At 42.5% G+C, this 22,278-nt stretch overlaps 1 protein-coding gene across 1 annotated transcript in view; it reads right to left on the bottom strand.

Annotated features, from left to right (window-relative positions):
• WIF1 (WNT inhibitory factor 1) overlaps positions 1-22,278 on the bottom strand; it is a 40,248-nt gene that overhangs the window by 11,452 nt on the left and 6,518 nt on the right. The window contains exon 3 of the mRNA XM_083463732.1: positions 2,738-2,846. Within this exon, the coding sequence (XP_083319858.1) occupies positions 2,738-2,846 (109 nt within the window). The remainder of the gene's footprint in view (positions 1-2,737; positions 2,847-22,278) is intronic.

Below are 22,278 nucleotides of genomic sequence, written 5' to 3'. Positions count from 1 at the left end.
ACACAACAGCATCATCATACGAAACATAAACCGTTCTTCATTATAGATGCTGTTTTGTATCAGTTCCATGTCATACTTTTATTTGGCTCAAAGGAGCCATGAGGTAAAGTGGTCATAGCTGTCAAATTCTTGGGTGTTTCTTTCCCACTCACAGGCCACAGAAAACGTTATTTGCTGAGCTGCATTGTTTCAGAATAACCGGCTCCGCTGAGACCTGAATTACTAATGTGTCATGTTGATGCACACACATACATTTCAAACTCAGCTTACTGAATAATACTACTGCAAGCCATATGTATTAACTTAGCGGGCGCTTATTATTCAGCGCAGCCTGTAAGTATATTTGTATGTCTGCACATGCTCGCCATATGGAAACAAAGTCTACATCTCCAAAGCAGTCTTGGAACTCAAGTCACCAGAACTACAATTATAGCGAGCCTACTTTCATTCCATTCAGACCTCCCAAAAGGAGAGGAACCCAAGAAGCCCCTTTCCAAGTCTGGACGAGGAAGAGAGCTGAGACTGAGCATTCCAAAATGGTCAGTTGCTGAAGCAACTTCAGAACGCACAAAACCTGATCCTTCCACAAGTCTTGCCCGATTTGCATGGGAAATTGTGTTTCACAGCTCCGTGATTTTGCTGCTCTGCAGGCCTGAAGCTCGCTCACTCCTTCTTTCATCCCTTTCAGATGTGGAACATGAGATAACTTTGACAGCAAAAGTTCAAGAGCTTTTGCGGTTACCAAGCTATCAGATCATCTGACACAAACAAGTTTGTGGGGGCAGATGCAGCAATGGCAAAAGACCTTTCCCATACGTATCTCTCTCAATAACTTGCAATTTGAGGGAAAACGTGCAGTCTACACAAACAAACCAGCACTGTATGGATGCATGCAATGGTTGCAACACCAAGTTAATGGCTTGCTCGTGGGGAAAGGGCTCTGGCAGATCCGACATCAGACACAGACCTTTCCCAGAATCCCAGACACAAACATTTGCAACTGGAGGCAGTTCCCACATTCAGCTGAGAGCCATTAAGTGATATAAATCATGGAGCGATGCAGTTTTAAGCGATAAACATGTATGTGTGAATCAGCCCTTGTGGGATGGCCACCAAGAGGGAATCTGCCAGATTCCTCCTGAGGGGGCAACAATTCTATGTAGCAGCTGCAACGTATGAGATTCGAGATATGGGTTGTCTCCATTGCAGATACAGTTTTGGCCTCAGTGCAAGACGCATTGTAGCCTCTGCGCATGGCAACTTCGCAGAAGCATAGCCAGTATTGCACTAGTGCAGTCTGCAGGTTATGTGCCTCACCAGTATTGCTGTTGTATTTTTGTATTTCATTTTAGATCTTGTTGTGATTTATGTGGAAATTGTTCGATTTGGTTGTGTAATTTTTTAAAAATGTTTTATTCATTGCTTATGACTCCTTTTGTTTTGTTGTAGTTATGTATTTTATCCATGTTCTAAGCCGCCTTCAGCATGGTTTGACCCAGGGCCAGATTTAAGTTTGATGAGGCCCTGAGCTACTGAAGGTGATGGGGCCCTTTATATGTCCAGCTGTCCTTTGTCAACAACAAATTGTTGCTGTTTTTTGTGTTGAATATGTGCTATATGGTAATTTATGGACCTAATGGGTATATAAATCCATTTGCACATAACAAATAGGAGCCTACACAACACAAAATACTGTTGCTGTATGTAGGCTTTTTATCTTATATTTTGGAAATGTACATCCAGGTTTTTTTCCCTTTAATTTCTTTTTGGGGGGGCCCAAGAGAGTGGGGCCCTAAGCTATAGTTTGTTTAGCTTATACGCAAATCTGGCACAGGATTGAACTGGGGAAAGATGGCATGCAAATAAAATTATGTCTGTTTGTGTGTATTTCCCTTCATTCACTTGCTCTGCCTGCTGTTGACAGTGTGATCATTTGTTTTTCTTACAAAAATACTATACAGTAAGAAAACTAAACTTTTCCCTTGAGCACTTCTCTCCCCCCCCCCCCGGGCCCATGAAGAACCTTATTGGTTGCCAAAGTTTACTCGTTACTGCCTTTTTAAAGTTTGAGGTCTTTGCCACCTGGCAATTAAATACTTAATCTCTAATTTTGAAAAACACACACACACACACACACACACACACACACACACCCTTTTCAGTCTGGGACATCAGTAAAGTGGATAGAAACCACCTTGAAAACCATTTTGCTCCCGTCATCGTTCATGTCTGCTGACTGGAACCACCAACTGTTATTTGGCTACTGCTACGGAGATGCCGAAAGCTTATAATAGTAACGCCTTTGTAAGCATTGAGAGTAGGAGTCACATTTAACATACATATATTTTATGCTTTGCACTTTGGACTGGCTTTTGCTAGACTGCACCCATTAGCAATACTAACAAGGTTAGCTTGTACAGAGAAAATACATAAAAGATGCTATTCATTAGCTGTTTCAGAGGAGAAGTTACATTCTCTTGATCACATATTATTTATACAGAATAAATATTCAGCATTATGGCAAACCTTTCCCCTAACAGATCAGTTTGACCTATAATATTATTTTTTATTCATTATGAACCGTAAAATTACCATATTTACTCGAATGTAATGCACACCTTTTTTGGCCAAATTAGGGTGTGCGTTAGATTTGATGGTGCATTAGATTTAAGTAAATATGGTATTTCCTTGCAACCCCCCCATCTTTGAACTCATAAATGCATACAGATCCACAAACCTGATGCCTGGTGAGGTATTGTTCCAAGCAGAGGGATGTTCACAGTTGGGTCAGCCATTATGCCTTTATCCAATGAGCGCAAGGACAGGAATTCATAAAAGTATTCAGCCTGCAAGAAAATGAATGCATAAGAGAGGTTATTTTTTATCGCATCGGGCTATCTGTTCTTCATGTGAGCAATACAACTAATGCTTGCAATCATATGTATCAACGAGTAAGCTCCAATGAACATAGGAAGACTTACCTCTGAGTAATAGAACTGGAGATTGAACATTGGATTGGAGTTTTGGCTATTTACAGATATTGTAATTTATTTATTTATTTGCATTTCTACTGTTTTGTTTTCTTTTAAAAAAAATTCACACATTTAAAGTAAGAGTACAAAGGAACAGAATAACACTTACACGAAGGAAACTACTCTGTTCACCACAAATTATATTCAGCCAAGTCCTTCCCAGACTAGACCCTTTGAAATCAACAAACCTAAGTTAGTCATGTTGGTCATGAATGTTCTGTTAAGTGAACTTGTAATGTCAGTGGAGATATCAATCCTCAGTTGTTGTTGTTTTTGGTAGATCTGAAACAGATACTTGAAGGGTCTTAAGAGACTGAGGGGTCCGCCAGGGCCCAAATCAAGTCCTAAGCCATCCAGTGGGGCCAGCTCAGAATCCAGCAGATCCCAGGCAGACTCAACCCTCCCTATCCCCCCCCCCAATGTCATTTTGCCATTCATATATTGAATAAAGTACTTCAAAATTTTAACGAGACATTTCCTTCCTCAATTTTTTTTTCATTCACCCTTCATTGCTGTTATTTTGGTAGGGATCAAATAAGAAATCTGATAAACTGACAACTGTCAGAGGCTGCAATCCAAATCCCTTGTGCTGGGCAGTAGCAGCACTATAATAAAACAGGGTGGAGCACAGCAGGGGCAAAGTATATTTCTAAGGTAAAGGTAAAAGTAGAGGACCCCTGGACGGTTAACTCCAGTCAAAGGTGACTATGGAGTTGGGCCGCTCATCTCGCTTTCAGGCCGAGGGAGCCGGCGTTTGTCCACAGATAGCTTTCTGGGTCATGTGGCCAGCATGAATAAACCACTTCTGGCACAACAGGACACTGTGACGGAAACCAGAGTGCACGGAAACACCATTTACCTTCCCGCCACAGCGGTACCTATTTATCTACTTGCACTGGTTTGCTTTTGAACTGCTAGGTTGTCAGGAGCTGGGACAGAGCAACGGGAGCTCACCCCGTCGTGGGGATTCGAACCGCCGACCTTCTGATCAGCAAGCCCAAGAGGCTCAGTGGGTTAGAACACAGCGCCACTTGTGTCCCTATAGTATATTTCTAGGACCCAGGTGCTCGAGAAAGAAAACAAGGGCAAATGTTAACGACAGGAGTTCAGAAATGAGGGGGAAGCAGGGAAAGCTCATTGTTTGGTGTGGCACTCTGGTAAAGGAGAACTAGACAGGACAGGGGTGTCCCTTTGTGCAGCCCTGCAGGCTTCTACCCATGAAGCTACGCTGCCCCAGAGCTCCTATGCCACCAAATGTTGGGTGGGAAGGAATGCTGCTAATGGGGTGCCATCTAAACAGGACATTCTGGGGGTGGGTATGGGGAGGGTTGAGTCTGCTTGGGATCTGCTGGATTGTGAGCTGGCCCCACTGGCACCATTGGATGGCTTTGGACCCAATTCTGGCCCTGCTGCACAGCTCCCGACTGATTTACCTGTCCCTGCATTCTGCCCAAGCTGGCATGAGTCTACAGACGCAATGGTGGACCCCTCAGTCTCTTAAGCCCCTCTGCTTCCTGGCTGGTGTGTGGATTGCGGTGAAAATGTCACCAAATGCCAACTATTAAGTACTGTTGAATTTCAACCATCAGATATTAAATACTGGTTGATGTCCCACCAAGTCATGCTCAGAATGGCTGAAGTCCACCGATTTTAATATGTCTACTCTAAGTATAATCATCAGTTATTGAAATACCAGATATTCAATATCTGGTGAATAGTTGGCAAGCAAACTGCAGAGGGATTAAAAAAACCATACGGTGGTACCTCAGGTTAAGTACTTAATTCGTTCCGGAGGTCCGTTCTTAACCTGAAACTATTCTTAACCTGAAGCACCACTTTAGCTAATGGGGCCTCCCACTGCCGCCACGCCGCCGGAGCACGATTTCCGTTCTCATCCTGAAGCAAAGTTCTTAACCTGAGGTACTATTTCTGGGTTAGCGGAGTCTGTAACCTGAAGCGTATGTAACCCGAGGTACCGCCGTACAGAAAAGTTGGCACATATTGAAGTGGAAAAGGGAAATAGAAAAATAAAATCTGTCAACTGTCCCTCACTCAAAAGATCTACTCTTTTGCCCCTATGCGTAGCACTGAAGCCCTTAAACCTTTTGGTACTTGGTAAGCAAGTGAAAATTTGCCTAATGGAGGCAGAATGCTCCACTCAGTAAAGGACATTTGAGAGAAATACAGTGCAGAATAGGAAGGTAGCAAAACAGGAGATAAGAGGTGAAAACTACAGGTTTTAATACAAGGCATGCAGTTTTTCCATGCAATGTGGAATAAGCAAACTATCCAAATGGTCTGTACAACTTTGTTTATGAACACTTGTTTTAAAAACAAAATAGTCTGCTCAGAAGAAAAATAATTGTTTTGTTTCCTGTCGATCCCTACGAAGCCATGGCATCAGAGCTACGGCCGTACTGTCTGTTTCTCATTGTTTCAGCTTTGATGTTTTAATTATATCAAAACCCAGGTTATAATGGGCTTTGTGATTAAAACAATGTGTTCTTCATAGTTTGAAAACAACAATTGGTGAGTCAAACCAGCAGCTCTCTCCATCTTAGCGCTGCTTTCCACTGTGCAATTCTGCCGTAGCATTTTGGAAGGTAGCTGGGAGACCCGACATAGAATAGGCGAAGATCCGAGCTGAGTCATTCTTCAGGGAGAGCCATGGGACTCATACTAAGTTGCCAAGCTTATCTGTACAACAACCCTGTGAGGTTGGTTACACTGAGAGCTAGGGTAACAGGATGATGAGTTTCAAGGCTGAGTGGGGATTTGAATCCAGGTCTCTGTAGTCCTAGGGAATTCCTAGGGAATGCAGCCCTCAACAGAAAAAAAGTTTGCCTACCTCTGTAGCTTGGGCTAGTGGGTGATCTCAGCAATTGCTTTATTCCACACTTGTGGTTATTGCTTCCTAGCTGTAAGAGGAATGGTGCAAGAATCTTCCTGCTCCAGACTATGGGCAATAGATTATTTCCACCTGAGAGGCCTGTATTGCAGATCAGGAGATGCTGTTTTCTGGATATACCCACAGCCACTCGCTATTCCTTTCAGGCCAATTGAGACTGTATGCACTACAGATGTCTACAAGCAGGTTTGAGATGTTGTTGGGAATTAGTCCCATGCCTACTGATATCACAGTATTGAAGGCACCCTATTCAGTCTGCCTCACAGAGTTTTCATTCTACACAATTCTTAAGATAGAGGAATGTCGGAAGCTGCCTTATAATGAGTTAGACCATTAGCTAAGCAGCGTCTGCACTGACTGGTGGCATCTCTGGAGGGTTTCCCGACAGGGATTTCCCCCAGTCCTACCTGGAGCTGCCGGGACTTGGACCTGGGATCTCTGCTTGCAAAGCAGATTGTCAGTCCCTGAGCTATAGCCCTTGAAAAATAAAGGAGATTGTAAGAAGTTGCTTCCTCCATCAAAGTTTGTAGGTTTCTCACACACAATTAAACTATCACTTCTTTTGCACATTCCAGATTTTCTTCCGACTAGGTGCTCCACTAAAACAGTAAAAGAGGGAAAGAAAAGACTCATAGGCACACAGAACATTTTTTTTCTGGGAGCGTACCAAATTGCAGTTTTATTTTGAAGAACAAAAATACAAATAGAGATTTTATTCTGAAAGGCAGGAGAGATCATTTTGGGGGATTGCAGCTGGGAAGTAGTTTATTACTAAACAAGCACATGCCTGTCTACACAGACGGAGTCCCATTTATTACCACAGGGCTTACTCCCAGTACCACAGGGCTTACTCCCAGGCAAATACAGCCTTAAGGATTGCAGCCTTAAGCCAGCAATGTTACTTGAAGAAGATGATGTACAAAACCCAAAGGATGGATTCGCACCTATTTATTTATACTTTTTCTCTGCTGCGCAGAAAAACAAATCATGTCAAGCCTTCTGCAATTTTCTTTTCATTTGAAAGATTAAAGGGAACGAGCCTTTGGGGCAAAATAAATAAACACGTCTTTAGAACCGTGTGTACATATACAGGTTTCCGAGTGGCATCGCTGTAAATTAAACATGTATACTTAAAGATTTTCATCTGTCAGAGACAGAAGTTTACCTGATGTGATGAGAGAAGAGTTCACAGCCGATGGAGAGGATCCCCGACCCCTTTGAATGGTAGGAAGCACGAATTGAACATGCAAGGTCATTTTGGCCATGCTTCAAACTAGGGAGGCCTTTGTTCTTAAGGCTCAGAAGACAGCTTTGAAGTTTGGGATAAAACTCCTCTAGCACACCATTACCAAAGAACAACCTTTTGATTATGATCTCATGAAAGTATAATCAATAACTTACATAAGTGAAAAGTGTGGCTAGAAGCAAAGGTTTTGTAATTGGACCTTTATTGGTTCCACGTGCTGCCCTACAGCTCGCTCCCTTGCACTGCTTTATAATAAATATCTACCTCCCAGCCCCTGCATTTTTTAAAAACTCTCTTTAAAATGATGAAACTTCAGCAGCTACTGTCAGACTTGAACATATCCAGGCCATAAGTGCAAGGCGCTTTTTTAAGATGTGAAATACCCTTGTCAAAATCTAACCTAGAATAGATAAATAAAAAGCAAAATGTGGGTACCGTATTTTTTGCTCTATAAGACTCACTTTTCCCCTCCTAAAAAGTAAGGGGGAATGTGCGTGCGTCTTATGGAGCGAATGCAGGCTGTGCAGCTATCCCAGAAGCCAGAACAGCAAGAGGGATTGCTGCTTTCACTGCACAGCGATCCCTCTTGCTGTTCTGGCTTCTGGGATTCACAGCACCCATGCATGGAGGATTCTGTTGCCCCAGCAGAGCCTCCCTTTCCTCTTTCCTCCACCTACAGGTAGGCAGACAGCATTGGGGGGGGGGCATCCATCTAATAAGGGAGCAATGGCAGGTAGCTCAGCGGGGGGAGGAAGTTGCGGATGGAGCAGTGCAATATGGGAAATGGAGTCAAAAACATGAACCAGAGGTAAAGTATTCTTGTTAGGGTGGAAAAGAGCAGAGAAAACAGGGAGATGAAGGATGATGGACCAGGGAGACAAGGTGAGGGAGGCTGAAGAAAGTTAGCAAATCTTGAGATCCAGAGAGCTACATGCTATTTTGCAACTGAGTTTCAAGCCTGCACCCAAATCAAAGGAGGCTGCATATGTTGGACTAGTGGAGAGGTTAAGAGCTATTTTTGAGAAGTTGTTCATCTCTTCCTTCTCTTCCGACACCTTTTCTCGACTATGCCCTGTTTCGTTTTTCTTGTTTACAGTTGCCGCCATGGTCTTAGACAGCACTGATTCAATCCACACTGCCAGTTGAGGTGGTAGCTGCTCTTGCTGTAATTTTAATCCTTCCCCAAGTAATAGGAATGATAAACTTGATCAGCTCGCCTCCATTACTCTGAAAGCTAATGAACTCAGCTAGCAATAATGTGAATCTGTCCAGCCACACAGGCAGAAGAGCCTTTCTTTCATGGGGACCTGTCCTTCTTCCTTACTTAATCTACACCTATGGTGCAATTCTGTGGTGATTTAAGAGGGTTTTCTCCATTGTCTATGACTCAGTGAGTATTTCTTTCATGATACTAACCAGTGCATCAGCACACAGCCACAATCTTCCCTGCACACTGCCATTGACTGCACTGACTACACAACAAACGGGAATTCTGAATGGATGTCTTCCAGATAGGTGTTCATCATTATGCGGGTGATACCCAGCTCTACCTCTCTTTCATATCAGAACCACTGAAGGCGGTGAAGGTCCTGTGTGAGTGTCTGGAGGTGGTTGGAGGATGGATGGTGGCTAACAGAGGCTGAACCCTGACAAGACAGAAATACTGTTTTGGGGGGACAAGAGGCAGGCAGGTGTGGAGGACTCCCTGGTCCATAATGGGTAACTGTGCCCCTGAAGGACCAGGTGCACAGCCTGGGAGTCATTTTGGACTCACAGCTGTGTCCAGAGCAGCTCCATCTGGTATGCAGGTCTGCCCGCGGACCGTCTCGCCAGAGTGGTGCATGCTCTAGTCATCTCCCGCTTGGACTACTGCAATGTGCTCTACGTGGGGCTACCTTTGAAGGTGACCCGGAAACTACAACTAATCCAGAATGCGGCAGCTAGGCTGGTGTCTGGGAGCAGCCGCCAAGACCATATAACACCAGTCTTGAAAGACCTACATTAGCTCCCAGTATGTTTCTGAGCACAATTCAAAGTGTTGGTGCTGACCTTTAAAGCCCTAAACAGCTTTGGCCCAGTATACCTTAAGGAGCGTCTCCACCCCCATCGTTCAGCCCGGACACTGAGGTCCAGCTCTGAGGGCCTTCTGGCAGTTCCCTCACTGCGAGAAGCAAAGTTAAAGGGAACCAGGCAGGGGGCCTTCTCGGTTGTGGCACCTGCCCTGTGGAATGCCCTCCCACCAGATTTCAAGGAAATGAACAACTATCTGACTTTTAGAAGACATCTGAAGGCAGCACTGTTTAGGGAAGTTTTTAATGACTGATGTTTTAATGTATTTTTAATCTTTTGTTGGAAGCCACCCAGAGTGGCTGGGGAAACCCAACCAGATGGGTGGGGTACAAATAATAAATTGTTGTTGTTGTTGTTGTTGTTGTTGTTGTTGTTGTTGTTGTTGTTGTTGTGATTCGGTTTTTACAGACACCACACTGAAACACCACAGTGTTTCAGCCACCACACTGAAACTGAGGTAATCATTAATCAACATCAATTACCACATAGTCTCAGTCATGCAAAGTATGATGCCACACACAGCCTCCAAAAGAATACTTTTGTCATAGTTAAAAAGACCAGCAAAGGAGACTCTGTCATTACTGGGAACCAAACCTGACTACATACAGGAGGATGAGGAGAAGCTCTCCACCACATTTTACAGGGCCCTGTCCCCAAGAGTAACTGAGGGAACTCCACAATGTCCTTCTACATTCTACACAGGACAAATCTGACATCAGAAATGACAACATTCATTCTCCAGTGGCGGAACATTTCAACCTTTTCAAAGATTCTGCAAGTGACATTTAAGTGGCCATCCTGGAACAAAGAAACTTCAAAAGGGAACTGCAAAATGAAATCACTGAATTACAATGCACACAGGGGTTTAGTGCTATCACATGTAGACAGAACTGAGGCAAAGGATTTTCAGCATATTGTGTTAACAGGTCGATCATGATAAACTGGTAGATCGTGGGGTGTTCCTGGTAGATCCTTGGCCCCTCAGTGATCTCCCCTCCCCCCAAAAAGGGGGGGGGACACAACTGTGGCTTCCTTAAAAAAGCTCAACCATTTTGCCTTTCCCAAAAATGCTCGACAACTTTGGTCTATCTAACGACAATGGGTAGATCACTGCCAGTTTTTTTATACTGTAAGTAAATCACAGTCTTTTGGGAGTTGTATGTCCCTGGTCTATGGCATCAATAACAGGTGGCGCTGTGGGTTAAACCACATAGCCTCGGGCTTGTCGATCAGAAGGTCAGTGGTTTGAATCCCCGCGATGGGGTGAGCTCCCGTTGCTCGGTCCCTGCTCCTGCCAACCTAGCAGTTCGAAAGCACGAAGTGCAAGTAGATAAAGAGGTACCGCTCCGGCGATAAGGTAAACGGCTCTGGTTCGCCAGAAGCGGCTTAGTCATGCTGGCCACATGACCCGGAAGCTTTACGTTGGCTCCCTTAGCCACTAAAATGAGATGAGCGCCGCAACCTCAGAGTCTCAGAGCAACTGGACCTAACGATCAGGGGTCCCTTTACCTTTAAGTATCTAATTATCACTGTTTGTACTACTGAGTATTTCATTTTCCTCTGACACACCCTAACCATGCATGCATATACAGTACCTGCAACTCAGGATAATGTTTCATACATCTGATAAAGAGGACAGTAATCCACAAAAGCTTGTGTCATAGCAAATGTGTTAAGACTTTAAGGTGTCACAAGGCTCTTTGTTGTTTAGGATAGCTGTAGTCAGCACTCAAGAAACATGATTGTGTGAAGTGGCTCTTAGAGCAGAGATAGGCAACCAATTGTTGTTGATCTAAAGCTCTCACCAGTGCCAGCCAGTATTGCCCAATGGTCAGGAATTTGAGCAGTTACAGCAGAGTAACATCTGGAGAGCCACATGTTCCCCATCCTTGCCTTCAAGGCAACAATCCCATAAGCCAGCCTCCCCCCCCCCCCGGCTAAATATAATAGTCAAGTCCAGAAACAAGCTGCGTTTCAGCAAATGATCTCAAAGATGGAAAAAGCCTGTTTCTCAAGGTGAAAACTCCAGACATGGAGGAATGAATGTGCGTTTGAAAAGGAAGACCATTTATTTCGTGCCAAAAAAAGAACTTTTGAAATATGCCAACTAGTCTGGATACTGCATGTTTCTGTCTGCTTGCGAGTCGGAAGAAAATTGAGGGGAGGGTATGGTGACTCAAAATCATTGCAAGCTCCTCAGCCTTTCGTGAGACTTTAAAGAGCTTCTGATAGCGCTAGAAGACTGAAAGGACCTGTGAGTAAATATGCACTGAAGTGTAATCCTTTTCATGAATGGCTAGATGAAAACCTGCCCTATTCTAGGATACTACATTCCATTCCCCTGCCTCCTTCCACCCTTGCCAGTTTTCTGCTCTTCCCCAACATTCAGCCAGCATTCCATGCCCCCTGAGCATCCTCACTGAACTATTTTGAGGTTTCCACCAAAGAGGGGCAGTTCTGAAGATGCCTTGTTGTTGTTGTTTAGTCATTTAGTCGTGTCCGACTCTTCGCGACCCCATGGACCAGAGCACGCCAGGCACTCCTGTCTTCCACTGCCTCCCGCAGTTTGGTCAAACTCATGCTAGTAGCTTGGAGAACACTATCGAACCATCTCGTCCTCTGTTGTCCCCTTCTCCTTGTGCCCTCCATCTTTCCCACCATCAGGGTCTTTTCCAGGGAGTCTTCTCTTCTCTTGAGGTGGGCAAAGTATTGGAGCCTCAGCTTCAGGATCTGTCCTTCCAGTGAGCACTCAGGGCTGATTTCCTTCAGAATGGAGAGGTTTGATCTTCTTGCAGTTCATGGGACTCTCAAGAGTCTCCTCCAGCACCATAATTGAAAAGCATCAATTCTTCGTCGATCAGTCTTCTTTATGGTCCAGCTCTCACTTCCATACATCACTACTGGGAAAACCATAGCTTTAACTCTGCAGGCCTTTGTTGGCAAGGTGATGTCTCTACTTTTTAAGATGATGCTGTCTAGGTTTGTCATTGGAAGATGCCTTACTTTGGCGTTTTTCCAAGCCTGCTGGTGTTTCCATTCCCTTGTGCATGGATGTTGCCATTTTGGCTGCAAAAGAATGGGCAGTTGGAGAACAGAGATCATGGTTAGTATATATTATGGAGCAGCCAACATGGTGCTTTCTGAATGTTGTGGGATTGCAACTCCCATCAGCCACAAGCTCACTTGATTGGAGAACAGCTATGAGTGTTGAAAATGGAGTCATTCTGCAGAAATAAGTTGATGTTTATCTGAAGCCCCCTGCCCCATTCCTCCCCTGCCCTGCCTGCTGCTTGACTGATCTGTGAAAAGGCAGGTTTGTGGGCCATGAAAGATTGTACAGTGGGTCAGAAAAAGCCCAGGGAACAAAGACCATACCTTCTGAACAGGAACTAGAGAAAAGCCATTGAAATCATGGAGTTTGAGGAAGGAACATGCAGGGATCGAACCTGCAACCTTGACGTTATCAGCACTACACTTTTATCAAATATGCTATCCATGCAGGGCAGGTTTCTTAGTGACTATGCATAATGACTGGAGAATTTGCACATTGCCTGGAGAATTCAGCAGATATAATAGGCACATTCCCCAAGGCCTGCCAGAGGTTATGCATTTTCACCAGGAAATGTGCACAATTCCTTCTTTGAGGAAGGGTTTTTTTGCACATTCTCTATGAGGTCTGGTGAGTGTGTACAATGGATAGTTGTGATGCACATTATACACTCAATTTGCACCCCCCTAACTATATATAGTATGGGGTTTTTTATATATGCACATGTACACACAGTGAGAAATGTAAATATTGGGACCAAGGAATGTTCCAGTTATTGCTATATTGAGTGTTCACTATCCTTCCCTTGTATACATTTGTGCTTTGCATAGAAATGCCAGGGAGGGAAGCTGTAAAGATTTAAGGAGGACATTATTATGAAGAGGTGTTTGGGGTATTTTTTAAAGCGCTAAATAAACTATGCACTTGGGAAAACAGCAAAAGTTCTATCCATTTGTCTTCGATACATTCATCATAAAAGCTACTTTACTATCATTCTTATAGACTATCGATATTTGAACACAAAAAGTCAGTTTAGGGTTCTTGTAAACATCCAAATAACTAAAAACATGTAACAAGCTACCATTTGACAAATCTACATGGATGGGGTTTTGTTTTTTAAATAGAACTATATTTATTCTCTGTTTATTTAAGATGATGAAACAGTGGTTCTTGTCTGACTCAAGCTTGGAGTTTTTGATGTATATACTTTAATCCATGTGGTATACATTCTGCAGATGAAATGTGCAGGAGATCAAACTCCATTATCACAGCCCATGACTGTGAGAGGGCAGGGGGGTGAATTGTTAGGATTACTGGGTAGTAAACCATAAATTACCCAACTAAACCCATAGCGGAGGGGGTGGATTTTGAAATGGCAACTAGACTGGCACTGCCTTTTCTCTCTTGGTACCTAGTCTTCAGAACTCTTTTGACAATAAGATAGTAGTCCTTAGCGCATCTTGGGATGCAAATTCAAGAGGGGCTTATGTAAATATGTTTAGGATTAATTGCTGGTATCCAAGTTATAATATCCATCTTATGTGGCTCACACTATATTGCTCCTATTTAGTTTTTGCACTAAGTGTGCGATGTTAACTATAAGCTTCAATTGTGCTACAACCACTATTTGTTTTCCATTGTGTGATTTGTAACATTCGCACACCTGCTATCAGAGGAAGTACTGCTACAGCAGAGTACAATTTTACAAAATGCTATTACAAACTATTTTTAAAATGGGTATATGCTGGGGAGGAAATCATTTGAAAACTGAATGGATTTTCTCTCTCAAAAAACTTTGACAAATGAAGGGAAAAGAACCTACAATCACATAAAGAAAAACTGCAAAACAACAAAAACAAAAAACCAAAGCAACCATTTTGCATTTAGTATTTCTAAGTGAGGTACATAAAAAATAAATCATATGGAAAATGAAGTACTAAAACTGAACATAAACCAAAACACTATCATGAAATGCCTGCTGGAATAAGAAAATATTTTCCTTGTGCCTGAAAGTCATCACAGATTAATATAGAAATGAGCTGGAATGGATTTGTGAATCAACACATTCAAAATTTACACAGAACAGAGGTAGACTGATCCTCCATCTCTACAGAAGTCACTTATGGTTGCCATGGCAGCTGTAAGCAGGTGACCTCCTATGTGCCACACAATGAGTACCACAAGAAGTCACCTCAGCAGGGTATCCTAACGGCCTCTTGGTACTTTGGAAAGTTGCATGTGCTATAATAATAATAATAATAATAATAATAATAATAATAATAATAATACCCCACCCATCTGGCTGGGTTTCCCCAGCCACTCTGAGCGGCTTCCAACAAAACACTAAAATACAATAAAAGCTTCCCGAAACAGGGCTGCCTTCAGATGTCTTCTAAAAGCCTGGTAGTTGTTGTTCTCTTTGACATCTGGTGGGAGGGTGTTCCACAGGGAAGGCGCCACTACCGAGAAGGCCCTCTGCCTGGTTCCCTGTAACTTGGCTTCTCACAAAGAGGGAACCGCCAGAAGGCCCTCAGCGCTGGACCTCAGTGTCCGGGCAGAACGATGTGCTAATGCAATGATGCACCTTGGTCTGCCAATGGTATTAAAGAGGGAATTGTGTCTGCAGCATATGAAAAAGCACAGGAGGCTGTGTTCAATGTGGCAGCCACACCACCTCTCACTTGCGCCGGTGTGGCTATCCCTCATACCATTCACTCCCGTGGCTGCAAGCCTTGAAATCTAAATGTTGCCAAACCAAGAAAAGCAAATACACCCTCCCCACCGCCCGGTTTACAGCGCTTTCCCCCATTGGGTTGGGAAATGCGCCCACCAAAAAATGCCTAAATCTCACTGAAGCCGGTATTTGCCAAAAGTTTATGTTACCGTGAAGAAGAGGGTGGGGAGAAGAAGAGGAGAGTAATTCTGCAGTTTACAGATATGCCATGTAAATGACTGTGCGAACCAGATGTAGCTTACAAGGTACCTAGTAACTCATCTCTGCTGAGCAATAAAGCTTTTCTGGCAAAAGTTTGAGAAATTTACTGCTGTTTTCTGTCAGCAGCTACAACAGATGGCGGGCACATGCCTGCCTTGCTAAATGAAGTGGGATCTCTACAGCACGATGCTTTGATCTCTGGTGGCAGGTCCACAACACCGAGATGCAAAATACCACAGCAGAAGCACAATCTAAATATTAGAGGTTCAGAGCTTCACTTTTGATACAAAGACCCTCGTTTCTTTCTTCCCTTTTTAATTGTGTCCATAAGCATGTTCACATTCCACGTTGCCGCTCAAGTATGGAAGTCAGAAAAGATTTTTTCCCCTCCCTGTCTGGTGACAGGAAAGCAGCGAACATACCATTCAGGCACAACTGCCCCCGTCATAACTGTCTGTGTGTAGCTGCCCGAGTTGGCTGTTGGATAAACGGTGGCAGAAAAATGCAAGAAATAAATATGAAACATTGAGGGAAATGTTATGGACGAAAGGGTGGCTTCAGAAAGGAAGGACTCCTGTGCCAAATCCACTCAAGGAAGAGGGTGGCCTATGTTCGTTCACACTTTCTTTGGAACAAATATTTGAGCCGAAGCCCACTGCCACACTTTTGTTTAAATGTTAACAGCACCTTGGATGAAATTTTCAAAAATGGAGAGTGGGACCAACGGCCTCTTGTGCCAACAGTGCATTATAATAAACAATCCCTTTACCTTTGTGAAGGAGGCTAGGATAAAAGGGGTCAACCGTGGCAGTCAAAATTCCTTTCTTCTCCTCAAACTGATTTCTGATCTACCGTATTTTTCGCTCTATAACACGCACCCGACCATAACACGCACGTAGTTTTTAGAGGAGGAAAATCCGTAGGCATGCCACCCGTAGGCATTCCCTCCATAACACGCACAGACATTTCCCCTTACTTTCTAGGAGGAAAAAAGTGAGTGTTATGGTGCAAAAAATACGGTAAATAATGTACACATCCATAGAAACTCAGGTCGGGCGACATTTGTTACACACTTGTTGAAAGAGTTGGGTTTGTTTAGCCTAGGTAAGATCGGTGGCAAGTATGATAGCTGCCTTCAAGTATCTGATGGGCTGTCAAAAAGAAGATGTAACAGATGTATTCTCTGTTGCTTCAGAGGGCAGAACTGGAACCAATGGATGGAAACAACAGAGAAGCAGATATTAATAGAAAGTCCTCACCTAGGGTGGAAGGATCTGTCCATTTTGGATCTCTCCTATAATTTTAAATACACCTAAACTGACAAATGTCTCAACTGTATTATCTTCAGTGGATTGCTGTCAGTGGACTAGGGGGACTAGGCCAGTCCCCTAAATATTCCTGGTAAATTAGAGAATTAAAGTATTAAAGTCTGGCCTTTTAAAAATTTATGTATGCCACTACTGCGGCCCGTGTTTTGTTAGCCCCAAAATGGAAAGCGGGCGAGGCCCCAACCAAAGAAGAATGGCAACGTAAGTTGACAGAATATGCGCAGCTTGCAGACTTAACATATAGAATAAGAGAACAAGAAGAACATACGTTTAGAGAAGACTGGAAAACATCTATTGAATATATGGGAAATAACTGTGTACAGCTGAAAAGGCTGGCAGCGTTAAGATAAATTCCAACAGTGTAACTAAGTTTTGATGGATGTAACAATGGATTACTGAATGGTATAGTTTTTGTAAAATACGCAGGGATTTATGATATGCAAAATGAACCATGGAAAGAGAAGAAGGGAAGTCATTGATATCTTAAGGATGTAAAAATGAGTACTTTAAATTGTAAAACAGAAAAATTAATAAAAATTATATATATATACAGTGGTACCTTGGGTTAAGTACTTAATTCGTTTCGGAGGTCCGTTCTTAACCTGAAACTGTTCTTACCTGAAGCACCACTTTAGCTAATGGGGCCTCCTGCTGCTGCCGCGCCGCCGGAACACGATTTCTGTTCTCATCCTGAAGCAAAGTTCTTGACCTGAAGCACTATTTCTGGGTTAGCGGAGTGCGTAACCTGAAGCGTATGTAACCTGAAGTGTATTTAACCCGAGGTACCACTGTATATAAAACAAAGTCTGGCTCCTCCTTCCCAAAACTCAGGAAGCTTCTGCCCAGCTTAGGGACTGAGTCGAAGAACTCTCTCTTGTCACCTTCCCAAAGCCCGCCCTGCTTTGGGAAGCTGGCAGGAGGGCTCCTGCATCCTGTCAGAGACCTGGTGCCTCCTCCCCAAAACCTAGTTTAGGGAGGGCAGCACTATGCCCATGTACGTGCCGTTGGCCCCCCACATTCACCTCTGGCCCTAACTGGCACCTCTGGCCCTAATTGTTTCCCTACGAGAGATTTCACCGCCTGCTACTGATTATCTTCCTTGGATGGAAAAGTGAGAGAGGCTTTGCAGCAAACAGAGCCTCTTGACGCAGGGACAGGGAGCTCCCCAGGCTGGTAGGAACAGACGCCTGCAGGAGACAGGGTAGGCTCTTTTCCTCCCAGTACGGCTAAGCACAAGACAGTTCAAGCTTGAGTCGGGGCACCTGAGTGATGTTTGTGGTTGGGCAGTCAGACCGATACCTCAAATATATACAGTGGTACCTCAGGTTAAGTACTTAACCTGAAACTGTTCTTAAACTGAAGTACCACTTTAGCTAATGGGGCCTCCGCACCGCCGCCGTGTGATTTCTCTTCTCATCCTGAAGCAAAGTTCTTAACCCGAGGTAATATTTCTGGGTTAGCGGAGTCTGTAACCTGAAGCGTATGTAACCTGCAGTGTATGTAACCTGAAGTGTAGGTATGTACCACTGTAGTCAAGAAGAGAGAGGTATTCCATTCATCCTGCACATATATCTATTCCAGATGTTCATTTGATTAAGAGACGGGGAACCTCAGGCCTGGAGGCCAAATGTAGTCCTACAGGCCTCACTACCTGATCACAGGAACACCCCTTAGGCCAGGATATTTCCTTTGGGGACTCACCTGTCCAGCTCTGCATTCTCTTAAACCCAGCCAACAAGAACATTGCAAGTACTAGGATTCAGTGACTGAGAGAGAAGCTAGCGGCAGTAGGTCACACTTGAAGGAGGTATCATTATCTGTCTCTACAACGGGAACTTCAGATCATATTTCTAACCACATTTAATGGAACTCTTTGAAATAAACACCATCCCTGAAGTAACTCGGCCAATTATCTGCAATAAGCAAAATCATACATGAGACAAACTATCATTCAAAAAGCTTCAGAATTCTAAGAATAAGATAAGAATTGCAGCCAGTAAAATAGATGATTGAACTTGTGTACCTTCATAAGTAGGATCAAACAGTATATAGAGTCATAGAATAATAGAATTGTAGCTTTGTAGTTCAATGCAGGAATCTCAACTACTGTAAAGACATCCAGTCTCTGCTTAAAAACAGAGTCCACCGCCTTCTGAGGGAGTCCTTTCCACAGTTAAACAGCTTTTACTGTCAGACATTTCTTCCTGATGTTCAGCCAGAATCTCCTTTCTTGTAACTTGAATCCATTGGTTTGGGGGTCCTACCCTCTGGAACAGGAGAAAACAAGCTTGCTCCATCTTCCATGTGACAGCCCTTTAGATATTTGAGGATGGCTGTCATATCTCCTCTCAGTTACAGATAGGTAGCCGTGTTGGTCTGCCATAGTCAAAATAAAAAAATTCCTTCCAGTAGCACCTTAAAGACCAACTAAGTTAGTTCTTGGTATGAGCTTTCGTGTGCATGCACACTATGTATCTGAAGAAGTGTGCATGCACACGAAAGCTCATACCAAGAACTAACTTAGTTGGTCTTTAAGGTGCTACTGGAAGGAATTTTTTTATATCTCCTCTCAGTCTCCTTTATTCAGACTAAACATACCCAACTCCCTCATTAGGCTTGGTTTCCAGACTCTTTAGCATTTTGGTTGCACCTCTCTGCACAAGCTACTAAGGAGCCAATGTGAATACTAGCAAAATTGGAAACTAGAAAACTAAAAGTATCTTCTCAAAGATGAACTGAACATGTAACAGACTTCTAAACTTTCACGTGAGATCTTAAAGGAGGAGCAAAAGTAGAAACTAGTTCCCTGAATCGCATACACAATACGTATCAAAAACGGCACAATAAATAGCACAACAATTTCAGTGATTCTACCACAATCTTTACTCATCACAGAATCCTTCTGAAGCAGTAATTAATAGGTTTTTCACTGCAGTCTAGCTACCAAAGTATAACCGTACCAGATTAACAATTCTAGAAGCTCCATTTACAGAAGATGATGTAATTAGAACCTCAAAACATGAGGACCTGATAGCTTCACCACAGAATTTTACAATAAATTTAAAGAGTAGTTAAAAACAAGTAGAATAAATGAATTACTTAACCTAAAAATCAAAGACAGACGCGTAGATAGTAGAAACGATTCACATTACCCTGCGCCTATCATCTAATATCACTCATCAACCAGGACTTTAAAATATGGACAATTATCACTGGAAAACTTAAAGAATAATATACCATATGGACTAAGACCAAGCATGCTTTATTAAAAACAGAAAGACTTATAAATTGTATTGCGATAGCCCCATTTGCATCACGAGCAATTTCGGGTGACAAAAAAACACACCTTTGATTGAGTGGAATGCGGTTTTCGATACAGAACCTAGGACTAATTTAATCATAGAATTGTAGAGTTGAAAAGGACCCCAAGGTTTGTCTAATCCAACCCCCTGCAATGTAGGAATCACAGCTAAGGAATCCCTAAGAGATAGCCGTCCAACCTTTGCTTAAAAGCCTGCAATGAAGAGGAGCCCACAAACCCACTGATGTAGCCTGTTCCATTGCCAAACAGCTCTCACTGCCAGAAAGTTCTCCATCATGTTAAGGCAGAATCTCCTATCTTGAAATTTGAATCCTTTGCTTTGGGTCCTACCCACTGCACCAGCAGAAAACAAACTTGCTCCATCCTCCATGTGACAGCTCTTCAGATATTTGAAAATGGCTCGAAGAATAATAATAATAATAATAATAATTTATTTATACCCCGCCCATCTGAGATATCACATCTCATTCTTCTCTTCTTATGGCTAAGCATACCCAACTCCCTCAACCATTCCTCATAAGGCTTCTTTTCCAGATCCTTTAGAATCTTAGTCACTCTGCTCTGCACATGTTCCAGATTGTCCATATCCTTATTTTAAACAGTGGTGCCCAGAACTGGACACAGTAACTCTGTTTTTAAATTATCCCTCCTCAGTTCATTACTCAAGCACCCTAATTATGTCAACATATCAAGTAACATTACTGTATATTGAAAGTATTTTGTAGTGCTTGTCTGATAGTATCAGAAAATGATTAATCAAACAACGCATTTTTATTCAGTCTCCATTGTAATAATGTTGTAATGTTACTCAGTCTCTTAATGTTATTTGCCTTTGAACTTAATAAAAATGGAAAATAGGACAGCGGCATTTTAGGGGGAACTTCTCAGAGCTAATATAGTTTAAACCACAGTGTTCAGTACGTAAGGCTATAGTCAACAGCACTAAAGCCCTGAATTATCACTGCTTATCTTGGTAATATTTAAGACGTGAATAAAAAAAACCTCATCACAAAGTATGAGATGTTTTTACAGTTTCACATCAAAAAATTATTTTATCAATCTACAGGTGGATTATCAATGGCCACGTAATCACAATGATCTTGTTATTCCGCTGGAAGGTTAATAGTACTCTTTCAAATTTGGCACATTGTTACCCATTTGATAACTAAATGCAGCCACCTTCATGAAAAGCCAGTGATAAAGAACTGTATTATCAACCCTAATACTAAAAGACTGGTCCAGAAAATGTTTGGTTTTCTATCTGACAAAAATAACTGGATCACAAGCAAACATCTTTGCCGAAAAAAACGGGGGAAAGACCCAAAGAGTCTAAGCTTTATGTGAAAACAAGAACGGAACTGATTGCTCAATAATGTCCCATCAGCATTAATAATGACAAACCAGAGGAAAACTGTTTAAAAATATCTACCAGTGGCACCTCATTCTGTGTAAACGAAGCAAAATGTATCACTCAGCCTCAGATTTATGCTGGTGGTGGCAAGCATCAAAGGCAGATTGCATGCATATTTTTTGGTCAAATTTTTTCTACTATTATACAAGAGGTTACAAGTTACCATTTTATACCCAGTCTCAAAGTGGCTCTTCTGTGTTATTTAAAAACCAAAATTTTACAAGCCGGTGCACCTTTTGTGTTATGTTTAACCATTAGTAGCTATGGACAATATTAGAAAGCATGAGAGAATAATTAAAGAAAGTTTGGGAAACTGCTTCATTAACAAAACCTCCATTCTTCTCCATGGCCAGGTGAAACATATAAAATTCACAACAACAATTTGACTGAAGAAATGGTCTTTATTGTAAATTACTGGAACAACAAATTTCAGGACAATTTACAACTGTTTGTCTTTTCTTTCCTGTGTTTTGATGACCTTGCCTTTTACACAACTATTTTTCATATTTGTCTATGCTAGCATCAATCTGATCAGACTCACATGATCTCTGTGCCCAACATTTTCTATTTTTCATTATCGAACTCTCACTTTTAAAGAGTTACTGTATTCATGTATGTGAGTATATTTTTCTGTTTCTACTGCTTACACTCTGAGATCCTGTAAATTTTCTGCATTTTTGAAATAATATAAATATATTTAAAATTATTTATAAAAATAGAAAATAAAACCTACAAACTAACACAACAAATTATAGCAACGTTCAAACAGGCAGGGAGATTAAACTGCTCTCATTTAAGAGCTTGGGAAAACAGAAAATGTTTGCGACTGGTCCCTAAATTATAATCATGAGAGCATCGGGCGGGCATGGGAGACTCAAGTGATAACTCATAAACCTTTCTGCAAGGTTTTATTACAATTAAGTGGTATGTAAATGGGATGCAGGTGGCGCTGTGGGTTAAACCACAGAGCCTAGGAC

The sequence above is a fragment of the Podarcis liolepis genome, assembly GCF_965112155.1.
Source record: "Podarcis liolepis genome assembly, chromosome: 10".
In the NCBI taxonomy this organism is placed as follows: domain Eukaryota; kingdom Metazoa; phylum Chordata; class Lepidosauria; order Squamata; family Lacertidae; genus Podarcis; species Podarcis liolepis.
The sequence above is the reverse complement of the archived record's forward strand: the minus strand, read 5'-3'. Positions and strand labels throughout refer to the sequence as shown.